Here is a 16086-nt window from a genome sequence, read left to right as displayed (position 1 = left end):
TATCATAGCTTGCTATTTATTGACATATTAACTTAGCATCAAAATTGTTAAGATTTTAGTTTCTTTGTAATATTAGTAGTGAATCAGAATTGTTCAGGAATATTTCAGGCATGTGAAATAAAATTAGATTTGTTTTGAATTCGCAATGACAGAATGTATTCTTTGGCATTAAAATAACTTCAGAATGTACCCTGATGTTTTAACTAGATAGTTTACATATATAAGTGCAGGTGGTCATAGAAACAATACTGTAGTAAAGAGAACAGGAAATTTCTATGAATATTTTAGATGAAGACCCTTATTTTTAGCCTATTGTTTTACTTATCATTAGTTAAGGTAAAAACACACTGTTTTCTGAACACTATTACAATCTTAAACGTTTTGAAAGATTTAGCGGGAATCTAAACCAATTTGGCTTTCTTTCAGATAAAAGGAGCTGGAAACCAGAATGGAGTTGAGGAAATAATACATTTACTAGTTAGGTACTTTTGAAAGTACTTGAAATACCGTTAAAGTAAAATGTTTACCATAATCAAATTAAATTTAGTAGGGACCAACATCACAGATACATAGAGTAGGTTTGACCAATTTTTTTTTTAATATAGAGATGTGTGGGTGAAGCTGCCTGTCCAAGGAAGTAAATGACAATAGACTATGAATTTCCTTATTTTTTACAGCTGTAGAAATGATTTTGCAATTAGGTAATGTTATTTCTGAGAACTGAGGAAAAAGCTTAGACTCTCCATGGAAGAATATCTACCAAAGCTTCCAGATTTGCTTACAGCACCAAAGTCTTGGTTCTCTCAGGGGTAGGCGGAAGGGAAGAATTCAGTCAAGTGGGTTCAAAATACCTACTTAGATCTGCTGCCAAAAAGAATATCAAAATATCTTTGGTGGCTCATCAACGTATCTGCAAGCCACCATTATGTCGAGGATGAGGGTAATCTGTCCATTTCACTTAACATGCTACTCCCTTCATGAATTAGAACCACCATACAAGCTAACATGTTTATTTGGTGGTTGGAGGGATCATTCTGCAGTAGCACTGTCCTCGTGTAATAGAAGACTTGGTATAACGCCAGCTCAGCTATTTGCATGCCACGCAGATTTCTGATGATAAGATCACCTCACCCTATTCTTTCTTCTCCTACTTTGATCGACTTGTACCTCAGAAATGCTCCCGCCTCCCCAGCCCCAAAAAAAGAAAAAAAAAAAAAAGGAAAAGGAAGAGGAAAAGAAAAAAAAAAAAAAGAGAAGAAAGAAAAGGAAAAGGAAAAAGAGCTTGAAATGCTTTGCTGATTAGTTCTGTGGCTTACTGGTGGCTGGGGAGTCTTCGGGCAGTTAGAATAAATATTTTATTATCATTTCCTTTAAGATTCAGCAACATTAACTTCTGTGATATGAAAAACTGCATCTTCAACTATGCTATGCTGAAGTCAATTCTAAGATCTCATGACCTGTAATGAAGGACACTATACAGCATGATATGATGGCCTCTTGACTGGTCATACACATACTTTTCTTCCAAGAGCTCAACCTGTTGTATAATTCAGATTCAGTGTTTAACAATTATTTTTTTTTCCAGTATCACCAGTCCCTTTTCAGTAACAGCTTTGCCCTTTACCTTTTTTAAAATTGGTTGAAGTGATTTTGTGACAGTAGGAAATTCTCAAGCTTTTCCCTTAAATATCTGGGGACAAGTCAGTCCTTTGTTAATCTCAGATTTCCAAAGCCAGATTTATTATTTCTCAGGAAATCTGGTACAAAGAATTTCAGAAACTGACGAACGTTAGAAACACACTGTTCAAAACATGAAAGCTCTGTTCACCTTCCTATCACGCATATAATCCTGAGTACCTACCAAATTTCAATAACACTTTTATGGTCTACTTGATTTGTAATCAATCTAAATAGGAAAACAGTGCAACAGCGATCAATTTTTGATTAGCTACATGCATTTTCTATCCAAATAAAATCATGACACGCATTCACTTTTAAGTTATGAACATCTTCGTCATGTATCCTTTCAGAAATATGTAGTATCTGCCTTGAATTTAAAAAATGAAAAGCTTTTATGAGTAGATTTGAGATCTTTAAAAGGTAAACTTTAAGGAAAGGTGTCGATAGTGTAATACTTTATTGAGCATGCAGCTTGTTTTGTCAGTAGTCGCCTCTTGTTGCTCTAATGCTCAGAATCAGAAGTGCGCTGCATGGGTCAATGGTAAAAGCAGGTTTAGAAGCCTGACTGTGAGGTTCGGCTATATAATATAAACAAGATGCCAGAAAATACTCAGCAAATCAGTTAAGCCAAGATTAACATCCTCCACACAAAATCACTCCTTTCTTACTATGTCATGTTCTACTGGTTCCCCTGAAATGCCAACCTGACAGTTTGTGCATAGGAAAAGGATGAGAGGAGCAGTCAAAGAACACAAGTTTTTTGTCAGATACAAGAGACATTTAAAACAGACTTTAAAAAATTTGTGGTTTATGGCATGAAAGCCTAATTTGCAACATCTTTGACTTCATCTTGAAAAATGCGGAGAATTTCCATTTCTGGTTGAAATCTGTGGGAGAAGGTTGCACATTTCTTATGTATTTAATTTGGACCAAATTTCACCAGATTCCAGCTATGTCACAATGTTTTTTCTATTACCTTTGAAAGAAGTAAGATCAAATAATATAACATACTTGGCATATTACACTGTGCTGCACTAACAACATAATCTATATTAAGAATAGCGTTGCCATCAAAAGTGCAGTTATAATGTAAGTTGCTTAATAAATACACAGTCATGAACAGTCTTGAACAGTCATGAACATTGTTTGAGATGAAAACCAAGTGTTTCCTCTATGCCCTCCTTTCTATAGCACAAGGACAAGTGCTGTTGTAGCATATACCTACATATGTTGAGTGAATAAGGAATTTTTTGTGGGACATCTTTTTAAGAATATTTCTGGTTTTATATTGCTTCTTGCTGACTTAGTATGCTTAAATAGTGGCAAACCTATTGCTCTCCTATAGAGGAAATGAAACTGCCTTATTCTGTTTTTTCTGTAATACTTCTGACTAGATATAGTGAGTTCAGTCTTTATCTCTCTAAAACCATCTTCCTGATCAGCACTGCCCACTTCCTAATCAGCGGTGCCCACTTAAGTTATGTACATACAGAGTAATTAGTTTGAAGAATCTTATCTTTCCTGCAGTCAAACCTCAACAGTGCCTTAGTTTCCCGCCTAGTTGGCACTCCAGATCTGAGTATAGATCTCAGATCTAAATTCCTTGCTTTTAGGGCAGAAAAGCAGTCTTGACTATCTTTCAGTCCACCTCTGCAAGGTGCAGTCCTTTGCCGTCTAGGAATCTAATGGTCTGTTCCTTAATCTTTCCCAGGTTCAGTCATTCTTTGTCATCAGACCTTGTCTAGTACCTAGTTGTTGATCCAGGTCTTCTTTTTATACCTTCTAAAAATCCTTGAAATTAGGAACTTTTCAAAAATTATTGTTACCAATACTGCATCCTACATATCATTCTAGGCATATTCTTTCATTGCCTTATGCACCCTACCAGGAAGGTATCTCATGGTTTCTTGTGTGCTTTTTCTGTAGTCTCTTCTAAGGTCCAAGCCTGTCCTTTCTAGAAGGCTTTCTTAGTAAGTAGCTATTCTACCAGCATAACAAAGGTCCACCAGGAATTGTCCTAAAGTCATGTCAAAACCAAGGATAGGTGGGAAAAAGGCAGAATGCCTATCAGCTATGTGCAAAAGCACAGCTGATACTGGGTTGTCTCTCTGCCAGTAAACTACTGAAATATAGTTAAACATCAAAAAAGCTCCAACATGGTCACCTGTCATTCAGGTCCTGATTGCCAACTCTATGATTTGATTTGATTGTCAACTCTTTCATCAGAGTATACCCTGCCATAACTATTGAATGTGGGGAAGTTTGTCAGACTTCTACATAAAACCTTGTTTTTTTCCTTTGATAATTCAATTAGTAAATAAAGGAAGGAAGGACTATTTCTAAGTAGATCATATAAAATTTAGTTAGTTTGGTTTACATTCATTCTTCAGTAAAACTTGTCTGGGTATTTTTTATAGTATTTTTAAAACATGATTTGAAAGAAGGCTGATCATTGCTAATTCTTGCAGAGGTTTCTAGATTTGTTCGCCTTTTTTTTTTTTTTTTTAAATTTAGAGCGGAATAAAGGGCGTTCAGGGCTTGAACATACGAACATGGAAGGAAAAGGCTTTTTTGTTGTGTGGTGTACCATAGTATGCATTATCTTTGCTCTTGTTTTTCATTAAAACTTAACTAATGACCTGGCTTTTTGCAGCTGTGTCACAGGTAAAAATGAAATGTAAATCAAGAGTTCCAAACAGACATTAAGAAATGAGCAATCTGAACATAAAGCACTTAAACTTCTACTCTTTTTAGTACAGATATGTAAAACTAGCAATCCAACCCTATACCTGTTGGACACTCAGCTCTGATAACAATGGGAAGTATTCAGTATTTTCAGTTCCCAGTGAAGTCAATAGTAGCCAAGAGAAACTGAAACAAATCTATGAATACCTTACAAGATCAGACCCTGATATTGCCAGTGATTATATTCTGCATAAAGGTTCCAAATCCATAACAAGAAAGATGTTTGTTTGAGGTATTTATAGAACTTCTGCTTGACTAACCATCTGTGCTCTGATTGAAGTATATACATAGATCAGACTGAATAAAAAACTATTATAAGGATTAAAATAGTAACTTTGACACTGTTACATCTAAAGATTTTACTGCTAGTGACTGTTGACCTGTTTACATGTAAAGGTAAAATTTAAAATCATAAAATCTGAAAGGTAGCATGAAGAAAGAGTGTGACTAGTCTGTCCACTTCAAAAAGGCTTTGAAGTTAAGGGATGCTGTTTGAATGCGGCATGCCTTTTAAAACTGCTGCTTGTTTAGGGTCTGGATTAAGCTAGCTACCTTCCTCAGTTTCTGAGTAGCTTTCAAATAGATTTGTGAGTGTAAAGATAAGAATATTCTAGGGTGTTTTGCCATGCTTTCTTGTCTCAAATTTTTATTCCAAAATGAAATCCATTCCTTTTTCTGTTGTTCATGGGGTTCAGTACAATATTAGCAAAACATTACAGATGTAACCATTTGATTGTCAACTCTCAATTTACTCCAATAGCTTGGAGTAAATTGTACTGAGAAACCTTGCAGTGTTAGTTCAGTTTGCTTCTTTCATCAAGATTATCTTTTTCATGGATCAGTATGTTTTATATGTTCAAAATGCTGAGATTAGGAATCATAATGAAAAGATGAAAAGCACTAGGCTATGATAGGATTGGTTCAAAAAAATACATATAATGGTCACTTATTATTTATTGAAGTTGCTCCTTAGGAAAGATTATTGAACAGCATATTTTTGGAAGCTGGTTATGCTTGTGCAAGATGGTAGGAAATTGAAGTTTCTGATATTGCTTCACAAGATTAATTTTCTTTAGTGGTAACCTGGGGAATTCTTCAAATTGCCTCATCTTAGTTGATGTAGCACCATCTGCCACATCTGCAAAGAAGAGAATTATTTTTAGGAGCAGTTGCGGTGTTTTGGGTTGTTTTTTTCTTTTATTAAGTCTTGAGTCACCAAGGTCAGTATTTTTGGATTATTTAGTAGGAAAATAGAGGCAATTGTTTTGCATTTTGGTCAATAATAAAGGATGTGTTATTACAGTTAGTGCCATAAACCTCATAACTATTTTCTACAGTTCTCTAATTTCCAAAAAGAAGTTTGTATTTTTCATGAGAGCATTTAGCTTTGTAGCAAAAAAGTATCAGTCAAATTCATGAATCAGTAAGACAGCACCTGGTGGCAAATAACGGACTGTGGAGACTTTTCTGGTGAAGGAAATATCAATGTGAAAATGGCGTACTTCTTAACGCCTATGGGGTCATAGGTCCAGGTTCCCAGCTTCAGTTTCAAAAACTGAATTGTAAATTAGGATCTCTCACATGAGCCATCCTTTGACAGAGATTGCTTCTTATGCCTGTGGCCTACAGTGATAGTTCCAAATCAGATGAGCACATCTAAGTCAGATAAGCATTCTCCATCACATAACAAACAAGGGAATCCAAGGCAAGGTGAGAATTAGGACCTAAAACCTTCAGCAGCTTTTTTATCTTATAGTGAAAAGTCTCAGATCTGTGCCATATGCCTTATAAGTCTTAAAAGATAACAGCTTTGTATAAACTCTTAGAGTGAAGTAATGAATATAGTAGGTGAATACATAGCTATCATTTGATGATGAGATGGCTACATCTCCACAGCAGTTTCTTTCAGCTTCCTGCTGTTGAGAAACTAATGAGAGCAGGCAGCTTCTCAAAGACAGAATAGTTTTTCTCTTGGGAGTTAATGAAAAGTAGGTTTATCTTACTGGATTTGCTACAGAGCGAAGGTGGCAGAGCTGTATGGCCTGAGGAGGGTCTCTTGAAATATCACATACATTTTGAAAAATAAAGCTTAGAAGGGGATAAAGAAAGAGAAGAAACCTTGATCTGGGATAATTGAAAAAGAGGTGTTGAAAAGCCAAACCTGTGTTCCATTTTGAAAGAAAGACCCATGAATCTGAAGGTATCTAGACAGAACCTCATACCCTGCACCGTTCTGAGTTATGGAAGACCCAGGTGTGTAACATTTCTTTCACTCACCATGCACTTTTAGCAAACTTTTCTAGATTTACAAATGAAAAGTGGGCTTATTTTGGAAATAACACAGATTTTAAAGGATTAAGTAGATTTTAAAGATCTTTTCTGCTTTCCACATGACTAGGTAGACAACTTCTGTGTGGAACACATAATGTGCTACTGTTTACTGAAGCATCATCCAGAGAAAGCACAAATTTATTTATACTCCAGAACATGACTCCTCAACTATATTTTCCAGCTATGCTTTAATGCACTATTCTATTCTATTTGCACTGCTTAATGAAGGTCCAAAAAAGACCTTTAGTTAGTGGCCACACTATCATCTTTGTTGCTTTTAGACTCAGCAACACTTGATTCACTAGAAGTTCAGTTCCCTGCACACAGTGTAACTGAGAGCAAATAGACACTATCAGCATATCAACTCCCTGTAGGGCAAAGCAATGGCAAAACCACTCAGTCTTTCTCTCAGTGAAGAGCAGGAGAAAACAATGGCTCTTGTACTTCAACCTGAAGGTCAGACTTAATTTGTAATTTACTATTAGATTGCAGAAGTGGTACATCTTATAAAAAGAGGCAGTGCACAGCTTCTTCTGGGAGTACTGAGCTGTACTTAGTGCAGAGGCTGGACGGAAGGTACTTAACTTATACAATATCTGACCCTCTGAATATGAGGGTTTATTTTTAATGAAGGTAGAAAACCAGAACAACTTCATATGTTTAATGTCCCTCATTTTGTTAAAGAACTCTGTATAAGGCCTATAAAATGTTATTTTGCTTTGTCAAATGCCAGAAAAAATACTGCCCAGAAAAGCTACCTTTTATCTAGATAATATGAACAATACAGCAGAATTTCGTAAACAGGTAAAAGTCTCCCTCCTAGATGCAAATGTTGCTCGTATCTTAGAGAGTGTTAAGCGATATCACACTTCTCAAGTGAAGTCAATTAACCTACTCGTCTCACTTGTGCATCTGTATTCAATCATCCCATGCAATTCATGAAGCTTTTCCCCAATTCGCAATTAATAAGTGCTAAGTTAGTTATATATTTTTCATTCACTTTTCTAATTCCAGCATACAGATACATACAGATACTTTTTTAAAAAAGTAATAATTTTGGAATAGCACCACATGTATCAACAAAATTCTTATTGACAAAGTTATTTATCAGTGGGAGTGGATATATTCATAACTGGTCCTAAGCAATATCAAATGAAATATACGTATATAAATCTTTAAGAGAAGGGTAGCCTTACTGACAGATTGAGGCAAAAAGTAGAAACAACCTCCTTTTAACATATTGGCTTAAGATCCAGCAAAGGTGACTTATGAAAATGCATTTTAGTTTTTAATTGAGCATACAAGGAAATCGCACATGGTCTGTTAGCCTGTTGGAACTGATGAAAGATTACTAGTTAACCTGGTTGTTTGTTATGGTCTATCACAATGCGTTCCATATCTTCTCATAGATGACTTGCAATAAATTAAAAGCAATCTGGCAACCCAATTTGGGAAGCAGAACTTGAATGTGTAGGGCATTCTTTCCTTAGTACATTCCTGGAGAAATAACGCTTCAGCACTGTGTCATCTTTAACTGTAATCACATCATGTCCAGAAAGAGAAGCTTCAGAAAGCTTGCAACAATTTGACTGTTATATGGAGGGAGATCTTACAAGACTGGCCTGAGCTATTCCAAAATAAGTGTGAGGGGTGGTACCAACTGTACATGCAAATAACTTGGCTGAGGGAGCTTGTTTCTATGGGGTTTGTATTTCACATCTGCACAGTCCCAAAGCAAATATTGTTGCATCTGTTGTATATAACTGACTCTCAAAACAGAGTATGTGCATGACTTACCTTTGCTCTAAACCTAAACCGTATCAATCTATTCCATCTATATTACAGAATTCAACCACTTCTGTTGTGTTTTTTACATTTTAATTACTACCCCTTTACCTCTATCCGGGCAGGTAAAAATGCAGCAAACATTTCTTTTTTCTACCAAGCTGAATTAATGCAGAGAGTATTTCATTTGCTGCTACAAGGTGCCTGCTTGTGAAAACAAGCTAGTACCACTTTTTACAGTGTCATTCAAGACAGGCAGATATAATTATAGGCAGCCATATGCTATCCACTAATCTTCAAAAGACTCTGGTCTGCTATTTCATATCCAAAGTACGTAGCTCAAGAGAGTCTTCCAAAATGTAAAAATAGAGTAATAAATAGACTAGTAACATCAGCAAGGAGAGCATAGACAGCTTCTTGTAACCTAAGTTACGTCTCTATACTGAACTGTATTTTGTTATTAGTTGAGGCATCTATGTAGCCGAGTCACTGGAAAGGTTTTGGGGCATCTGTGTCTTTTTTGTTCTTCAGCAACTTTGAATCTCCGCTGATGCATGAAGTTCCAGAGCACCAAGGCAGCAGCACAGACAGTTCAGCAAGCAGTTTGGGAAGCTCTGTCACAGCATGTAAGAAGGTAACGTCTAAGTTTGTTATATTCAAAGGCAGATACATCCCAAGTTATAGCTTTGCTTTTTAGCTTTTGTCTTTATTGGAGAACACAAAAATTAACCAATACCTAAAAAAGAAAAGGACTGATACAGAAAAATAAATTCAGGGGGCTGTTATGGTATCTTGGAATTTTGTCTACCTGATCTATGCTGGTCTGGTCCTAAAATATATTATACATGTACAGGAGATAATCCCCTGCTGCAGATTTCTGCTTTTCCTCATAAACTGAGAATACGAAATAAAAGCAGTGCATGGAAGAAATACCTTCAGGACTGATCTTCAATAGGTGGCAAGTTTCTGGGATCCAGTCTGAGGGTCCAGAACTTTGCTTCTCTCAGGCCAATATAGTGGAGGGTCCTTCATGAAACAGCTTCTCTGCCTTCCCCCGTATCTGACTGGGAAGGTTTTCAGCAAACCAGGAGGTCATATAGATTTGACTGATGCTGGCTTTGTTGCCTCAAAGTAGGTTTATATGTAGTTATGTAATTTAGAGGATGGGGGGGAAGGGTGCCTGTATGTATGTCGTTAGAAGGAGCCAGATATGACTGGCATTATTTTGTGCATGTAGATAATTTCAGTACAACTGAGAAGACACAGGTGAAGACCATGGATGACTGCTTTTATTCCTTCTCCACAGGGACAGATTATTGCCGTATAGTCTGAGGGAAAGAGGCACTACCAAAGACCTGTTGAGGAGGGCAGGCCATCTTTCATCTCTCACTTTGCAATAACCCTCAGAGATCTGTTGTCTCCCACAAGCATAATTCTAGAGTTGATAAGAAAGCATTTGTTCTAACACAGAAATTTTATAAAACTTCACATTTCATTCAGTTTTCCTATAATTCTTTCTTCCTTTTTCTTTTCCTTCCACGAGTAATAATAATGTTTTCCTTTTGTGGTTTGTTTGGTGGTTTTGTCTGTTTGTTTGTTTAAAGAACAACTATATATATTTATATACGTAAGCAGAGAGAAAGAAAAAACATGTAGAAGGTAAAGATTTTTCTTCAGCATCCTGAAAAACCACACTGTGGGTGTGGGGTGTGAGTATTGTCTGTCTACAGATATTTTGTTAAATGTAAAATCATGATATAAAAAAGAACTCAATAGAGTGATGTATATGCTGGGACTGAGCTTCTCTGAGTCCCCCCAAAAAGACAAAGTGTCAATATTTCATTTGGTCTAATGGTTTGTGTATTTGCAAAACAGTACCTGATTATTAAAAAAATGCTGCTGACTCTAATTGGAATCTTCATATACGCATAAAAAGGCAGAAAATTCATTGTGTGGGAGAAGATCTTAGATTGTCATTTAATTTCAGAGTTGTGTATTCTATGTAAGACCGAAGGACAGCAGCACAGCACTGAAGTGCCACCACTGTGTTTACAAATGCTTCCAGCTTGGTCACCCTCAGAAGCACCTCTCTCTTTTAAAGGCTACCTTTACCACAAGATTTTAAGCTGCTTCACATGTCTGATCATTTGAACTTTTCATTGTAACACAAGTCGATTTTATGATTGTTGGCACAGTAAAAGAAGTGATTCGCTTCTACCAATTCCTCTGACAAACAGCAGGAGGTTTTGGGCTTCTTTAGAGCATTGTCACAGAATGTGTTACCATTCTCTTTTTTTTTGTGTGGAAAAGGATAAAAAGTTACCAATAGCCCATTATACTCTCTTTTAGCCTCTGTTAGTTACAGTGAATTTTTAAGTTAGATGTGCAATTGGTGGTGGAGAAACGTTATGGGTTCCTGCTGCAAGGCAGCAGTTTACACAGTTGACTTGCAGGTTTGAGTAATTGTATGTGACATGAAGGGCTCCTGTCAGAAACCGTATGATATGTGGCCTGCTAGAACACAGACTAATCTGAAAAATGCAGAAGATGTACCCCTTGATATCTCATCTTGTTCTGTATGTCCCACTTTCATATCTTTTTTTGATGAGTAGTAATTAACCAAAGCAATTAGGATGATCAGCCATGAAGGCGCAGATGTTTCATTTGTGGAGCAGAGCCTTTTTAATGTTCTCTCAGTTATAGATATTTACTGTATTTTAATGTCTTATGATCTAAATCAGGGAGCAGGAAGCTGTTACACTAAACTCATATGCAATATTTTCCGCTGGGAAAGAGTGACTTTTCTAATCCACACTCTGCTAGAGGCTGATTTAGTTCATTGATTCACAACACACTGAGTAATGCTGACGGCTGAGTCTCTAGATAAGAATGGAAAACTTTTTTTTTAGAACCATGTATTACTGCTGATTTCACATTTAGTGCATGATGCAAATTCATCCTGAATTATTTTCCGAGTGTGATGATCCTGCTCTGAACCAGATATACAGCAGTATAGTGTGTGCAGCTGTTAGACATAAGTATGGTCAATGAATCCAGTTCTGCTTTCAATTGTACTGTTGCAAATCAGAAGCAACCTCGCTGAATTCAGCAAAATTGCTAAAATGTTTGTCAGTGAGATTGGCCCAGAACTTGTCTCAACTAGAAAATAATGAAGAGAAGTCTAAGATAGGAGGGGGAAATTTTGTCCAGTGATACTGTTTGCCTTAAAAGTGCAGGCTACATAAAGAAGGATGCTGACTGACAGCTGAAGTAGTACAGGTTTAGGTTTCTTATCCTTTGGTACAGACCAGCTCAGTATATTTCTAAAATACGCTTATATGCAAAAATGAAAATCGGAATGTACTGATAGAGTTACATCTCTGAGAGATACCAGTTCTCACATTGCATTTGATTAATTAATTAGCCCTGTTAATTTAGACCAGCTCCTTCAACTTTCAATCATTACAGTCATACATTATTTTACTATAAGGACTTCGGTATAAGGACTTTAAAAGCATGAATATCCCACAAAGATTTAATACATATGCAAACTCCCATTTTATATAAACACATGCACCTAGTCAACAGGGAGAATTGCCTCATAATAGCAAGATGCAAGTATTACATTCATTCTTACTGTATGTTTGTCTTTGACTCTGATAACATTGGTGTCTTACCAAAGAAATATGCCACAAATTCACATAGCTTCTATAAGTGCATTTTTGCATAGCAGGCATATGATCAGCATTGTGGGGTGGCCCAAATTATCCTTCCTCCAAAGAAGTACTAATGGAAAGATTCTGAGCAATAACAGGTCTGAAATGGTCATAATGCAGAAACTTGCATTTCACAAGGTAAAGTTTAAACTCATTCAAAATTTACACCTCTAATTCATATAATCACCTCTAATATGTATAATCACATAGAATCACAGAACAGTTTGGGTTGGAAAGGACTTTATGATTATCTAGTTCCAACCTCCCTGCCAAAGGCAGGGACGCCTCACACTACACCATGTCACCCAAGGCTCTGTCCAACCTGGCCTTGAACACTGCTAGGGATGGATTCCTGCCACTGCTTACTCAAATGCCACTTTCTGTCTCCTGAACACCATTTGATACATGTAAAACTAGACCGTATGCAAGGAGGTCTCTCCCACATGTTCTTGCATGCCTCCCTTACCCACAGTGCTGTCTTTTCTAAGTAATTTCTGGAAACTTTCTAGATGACTTTCGGTCAGCCCGTGTTCCTTAGATTGCTGACCTCAGCTAGCTTCTGCTGTGTGTACTCAAGTATGTCTGGTTTTGGTTTTCTTACCTGTCTTCTTCAAAGCCAAATTGTTGCAAACTATTTTCTCCAACCTCCACTAGTAAAAATGTTATGCCATTATACCTTCTTCACATTTCTGGCTGCATTCTCAAGTGCATGTGCAGAACTACTTATACACATGAGAGCAGAATCTGGCCTAGAGAAAACATCATACAGCTAACATTTTTGATTTCCTTGAAGTTACTTAAAAAAATCACATGCTGTCCAAAACTTCCATGTAAGAATTTCTACCCCGATTTCAAAATCTATTATGAAAAACTACATATGAAAATAAACTTATATGTAGTATAAAGCCTTGCAACTTATAAACCATCCTGGAATGACCAAAGATTGTCAGCTGTGGCCTGAGCTGACTGAAAGATTTATCAGGAAAGTTATTTCTTCTGTTAGTGCTTTACCAGTATTTACTTCTTGATAAAAACATCCTCTGAAAGAAAGATAGAGATACCAAGGATCATTTAACGTCCCACAGGTGGAAAACTAGGTGAAGTTTGGACTGCCCAGTTCATTTTGTGGGTTTATCATCTACAATATACATCTGTTATGATCTAGCTATTCTGAAACGTTGGATGTGCACACCAAGTCCTTATGAGACAGGAAGTTTGTTTCTACATGATAATTTCTGGTTTCTCAGAAACTGACTGAGATTTGGGAAAGAAAGATCTGAAGTGATTAAGGCTGAAGACAAATGCACTCTGATTTTTAGGGAAATGAAACAAGACTGCTTGTAACAGCAAAATCTATTTGAGCTAGAGAGAACTGTCTCCTATGTATGCAAAATTATGTTTTAACAGGTAATTAGAACTTCAACCCTTGAGGATGAGAAGATCTAGAATTAGATTAAATCTGAAATCAGATGTGTAGATGTATCATAGAACGGTTTGGGCTGGAAGGGACCTTAAAGATCATCTAGTTCCAACACCCCTTCCACTAGACCAAGTTGCTCAAAGCCCCATCCAGCCTGGCCTTGAACAGTTAGAAGGATGGGGCAGCAACAACATCTCTGGGCAACCAGTTCCATTGTCTCACCACCTTCACAGTAAAGAATTTCTTCCTAATCTCTAATCTAAATCTACCCTTCTTCAGTTGTAAAGTGATTCCCCTTGTCCTGTCACTACACACCCTTGTAAAAAGCCCCTCTCCAGATTTCCTGTAGGCTCCCTTTAGGTATTGGAAGACTGCTCTAAAGTCTCCCTAGAGCACGTCTTCATAAAAAACCCAGAGGATGGTAATTTTTGGATGGTAATTTTTGGAAAAAAATGCTTGATTCTAGATTTTACAAATCAGTTTACAATGGCTCAGCATTTCCACATTTGAAAACATTTCTTAAAAAAAAAAAAATATATCGTTTATAACACTAACAGAAAATGGTTTCTTTGTGATATGAAATATATTATTTTCCACATCTAGTCTCAGCATTACTTATGGTGGCAGGAATCTTTTTGCGCTGAGACAGGAGGTTATAAAATTTATTGAGTGCAGAGTCATTTAACTGGTAAAAAAGGTTAGCTAGCAGTCTCTCAGAAGACACTGGTGTTGATGTGAAACATTCATGAGCCTTTGTCATTCTCAGAACAAAGTCTTTGGGCACAGTACTTTTCTGAATACTTTATGAACCTAAAATCTGTATTCAGAGGCCCTTTAGAAGAAATCCCATAGCAAGACTGGAGTACCAAGAAACACGCTGGAGGGACTGAAGCAGGCCAAACTTTACAGACTGTGGTGTTCCCCATTACCTCCTTATCCATCCTCTGCTGACTTTTAGTAAGCAATCAATATAGAATAACACAGAGAGTGCAGTATTAATTATCTAACTGTCTTGATGCCAGAAAGATAAAAACTGTAGCGGGTGTTAGACTGAGGGTGGCAATAAGCTTACTTCTGGATTGCCCCTGAGTATTAGAAAATTGTGTCAACTGGCCAGATCAGCTTTCCACAGTTATTTATCTTCACTGAGAAATGAAGAGGCCTCACAAGTTCTTCTCACTTCTCTTCCCAAGGAAGGGATCTAGGCTTATGGGTCAAGTGTTCTGAAGTAGGACAAAGTCATGTCAAAGCAAAACATGCAGCAATGTAAAGGAAAGTACTGTGCATAGATTTTTTTTTTTTTCCAGGTAGAGCAATAGATTTCTATTTTAAAATAACATAATCAAAATTAAAGGCTAAAGAGCTAGAGTACAGGCTGTTTCCATGCAATGCAAGAATAGCAAGAAGCACAACTAAAACATACATCCATTTCACAAACCTAATTCTTAACTTTGCTGCCTGAAGACAACAATAACCCATATGAAATGTTCTATAAGTAGCATCATTGTTGCAGCTATTGTTTACCCCCGTTACCTAGTTGTTTTAAAAATACTAAGAGTCACTCTTTTTTGTGAAAAACTATTAGTACAGAGCCAGCAAGTAAGGAATTCAGTACAATCTAAGCATCAGACTTGCAAAACTGGCTTTCTCTTTTTGAGTCTACAAATATCTGTAAGCCCATTTCGGTTTTGTTTGAGCAAAGCTTGTAGCATAAGTCATAGGACTGAGTCAATACACAGAGATTAAATACAAGCTGACTTGCTCAGTACTCATTACAGAAGGTCTTAAGTACTTTAGCTTCTCACAAAACAGAAAAATAAAGAGTTCATAGCATAGGCAGTCCCGGAAAGAAGGCTGCTGGTAGAATGGACACTACTGATCTATTGTGGAGAGAGATACAGTAAATCACAAAGGTACAAGTTTGCACACTCTGGTATAGTCAAATAATTTGGTTTCCCAGCATCTATGTTTATCACTCTAACACGGAACAAAACTTCTAGCAAGATTTTTCAATTAAAATATTTGGATTAGGCATCTCCTTTGAGTATCTCCAAGGACTTTCAGTTTTGAAGGAAAATATGCTGATACTTTAGGGGATATATAAATCACCTGATTTAAGGTACATTAACTGGACATGACCAAAAGGAGCAGGAGTCCCAGTCTTGCCCTCCCCAAATTCTGTAGGCAAGTTTTCCTTTGAGTTACAACAATAGAGTTCAAGCCTCCAAACCAAAGTAGGACTGAATAATTTTTTAAATTATTTTAACTATTTTTAACTATTTTAACAGATTCTCTGCAGTAACAGTCTGCTAGAATCAACAGACTACTGGCTGCAGAATCAGAGGACACCATGCCAAATTGGCTTTCTGGAAGACAAGTCAGAAAGCAACTGTGCCTCAGTAAGTACTC

General features: G+C 36.8%; 1 protein-coding gene across 6 annotated transcripts in view; it reads left to right on the top strand.

The window, feature by feature from the left end:
* Positions 1-16086, top strand: part of SPHKAP (SPHK1 interactor, AKAP domain containing) — a 72297-nt gene that overhangs the window by 10475 nt on the left and 45736 nt on the right. For 5 of the 6 annotated variants that reach the window (XM_030494864.1, XM_030494865.1, XM_030494860.1 and 2 more), the window contains exons 2-3: positions 9073-9175; positions 15966-16076. In XM_030494864.1, coding sequence (XP_030350724.1) covers positions 9073-9175; positions 15966-16076 — 214 coding nt within the window. The remainder of the gene's footprint in view (positions 1-9072; positions 9176-15965; positions 16077-16086) is intronic. The other variant, XM_030494866.1, reaches the window with a different exon arrangement.

Source organism: Strigops habroptila, chromosome 8, assembly GCF_004027225.2.
Source record: "Strigops habroptila isolate Jane chromosome 8, bStrHab1.2.pri, whole genome shotgun sequence".
NCBI lineage: Eukaryota > Metazoa > Chordata > Aves > Psittaciformes > Psittacidae > Strigops > Strigops habroptila.
This window is presented reverse-complemented; position numbering and strand designations above follow the sequence as displayed.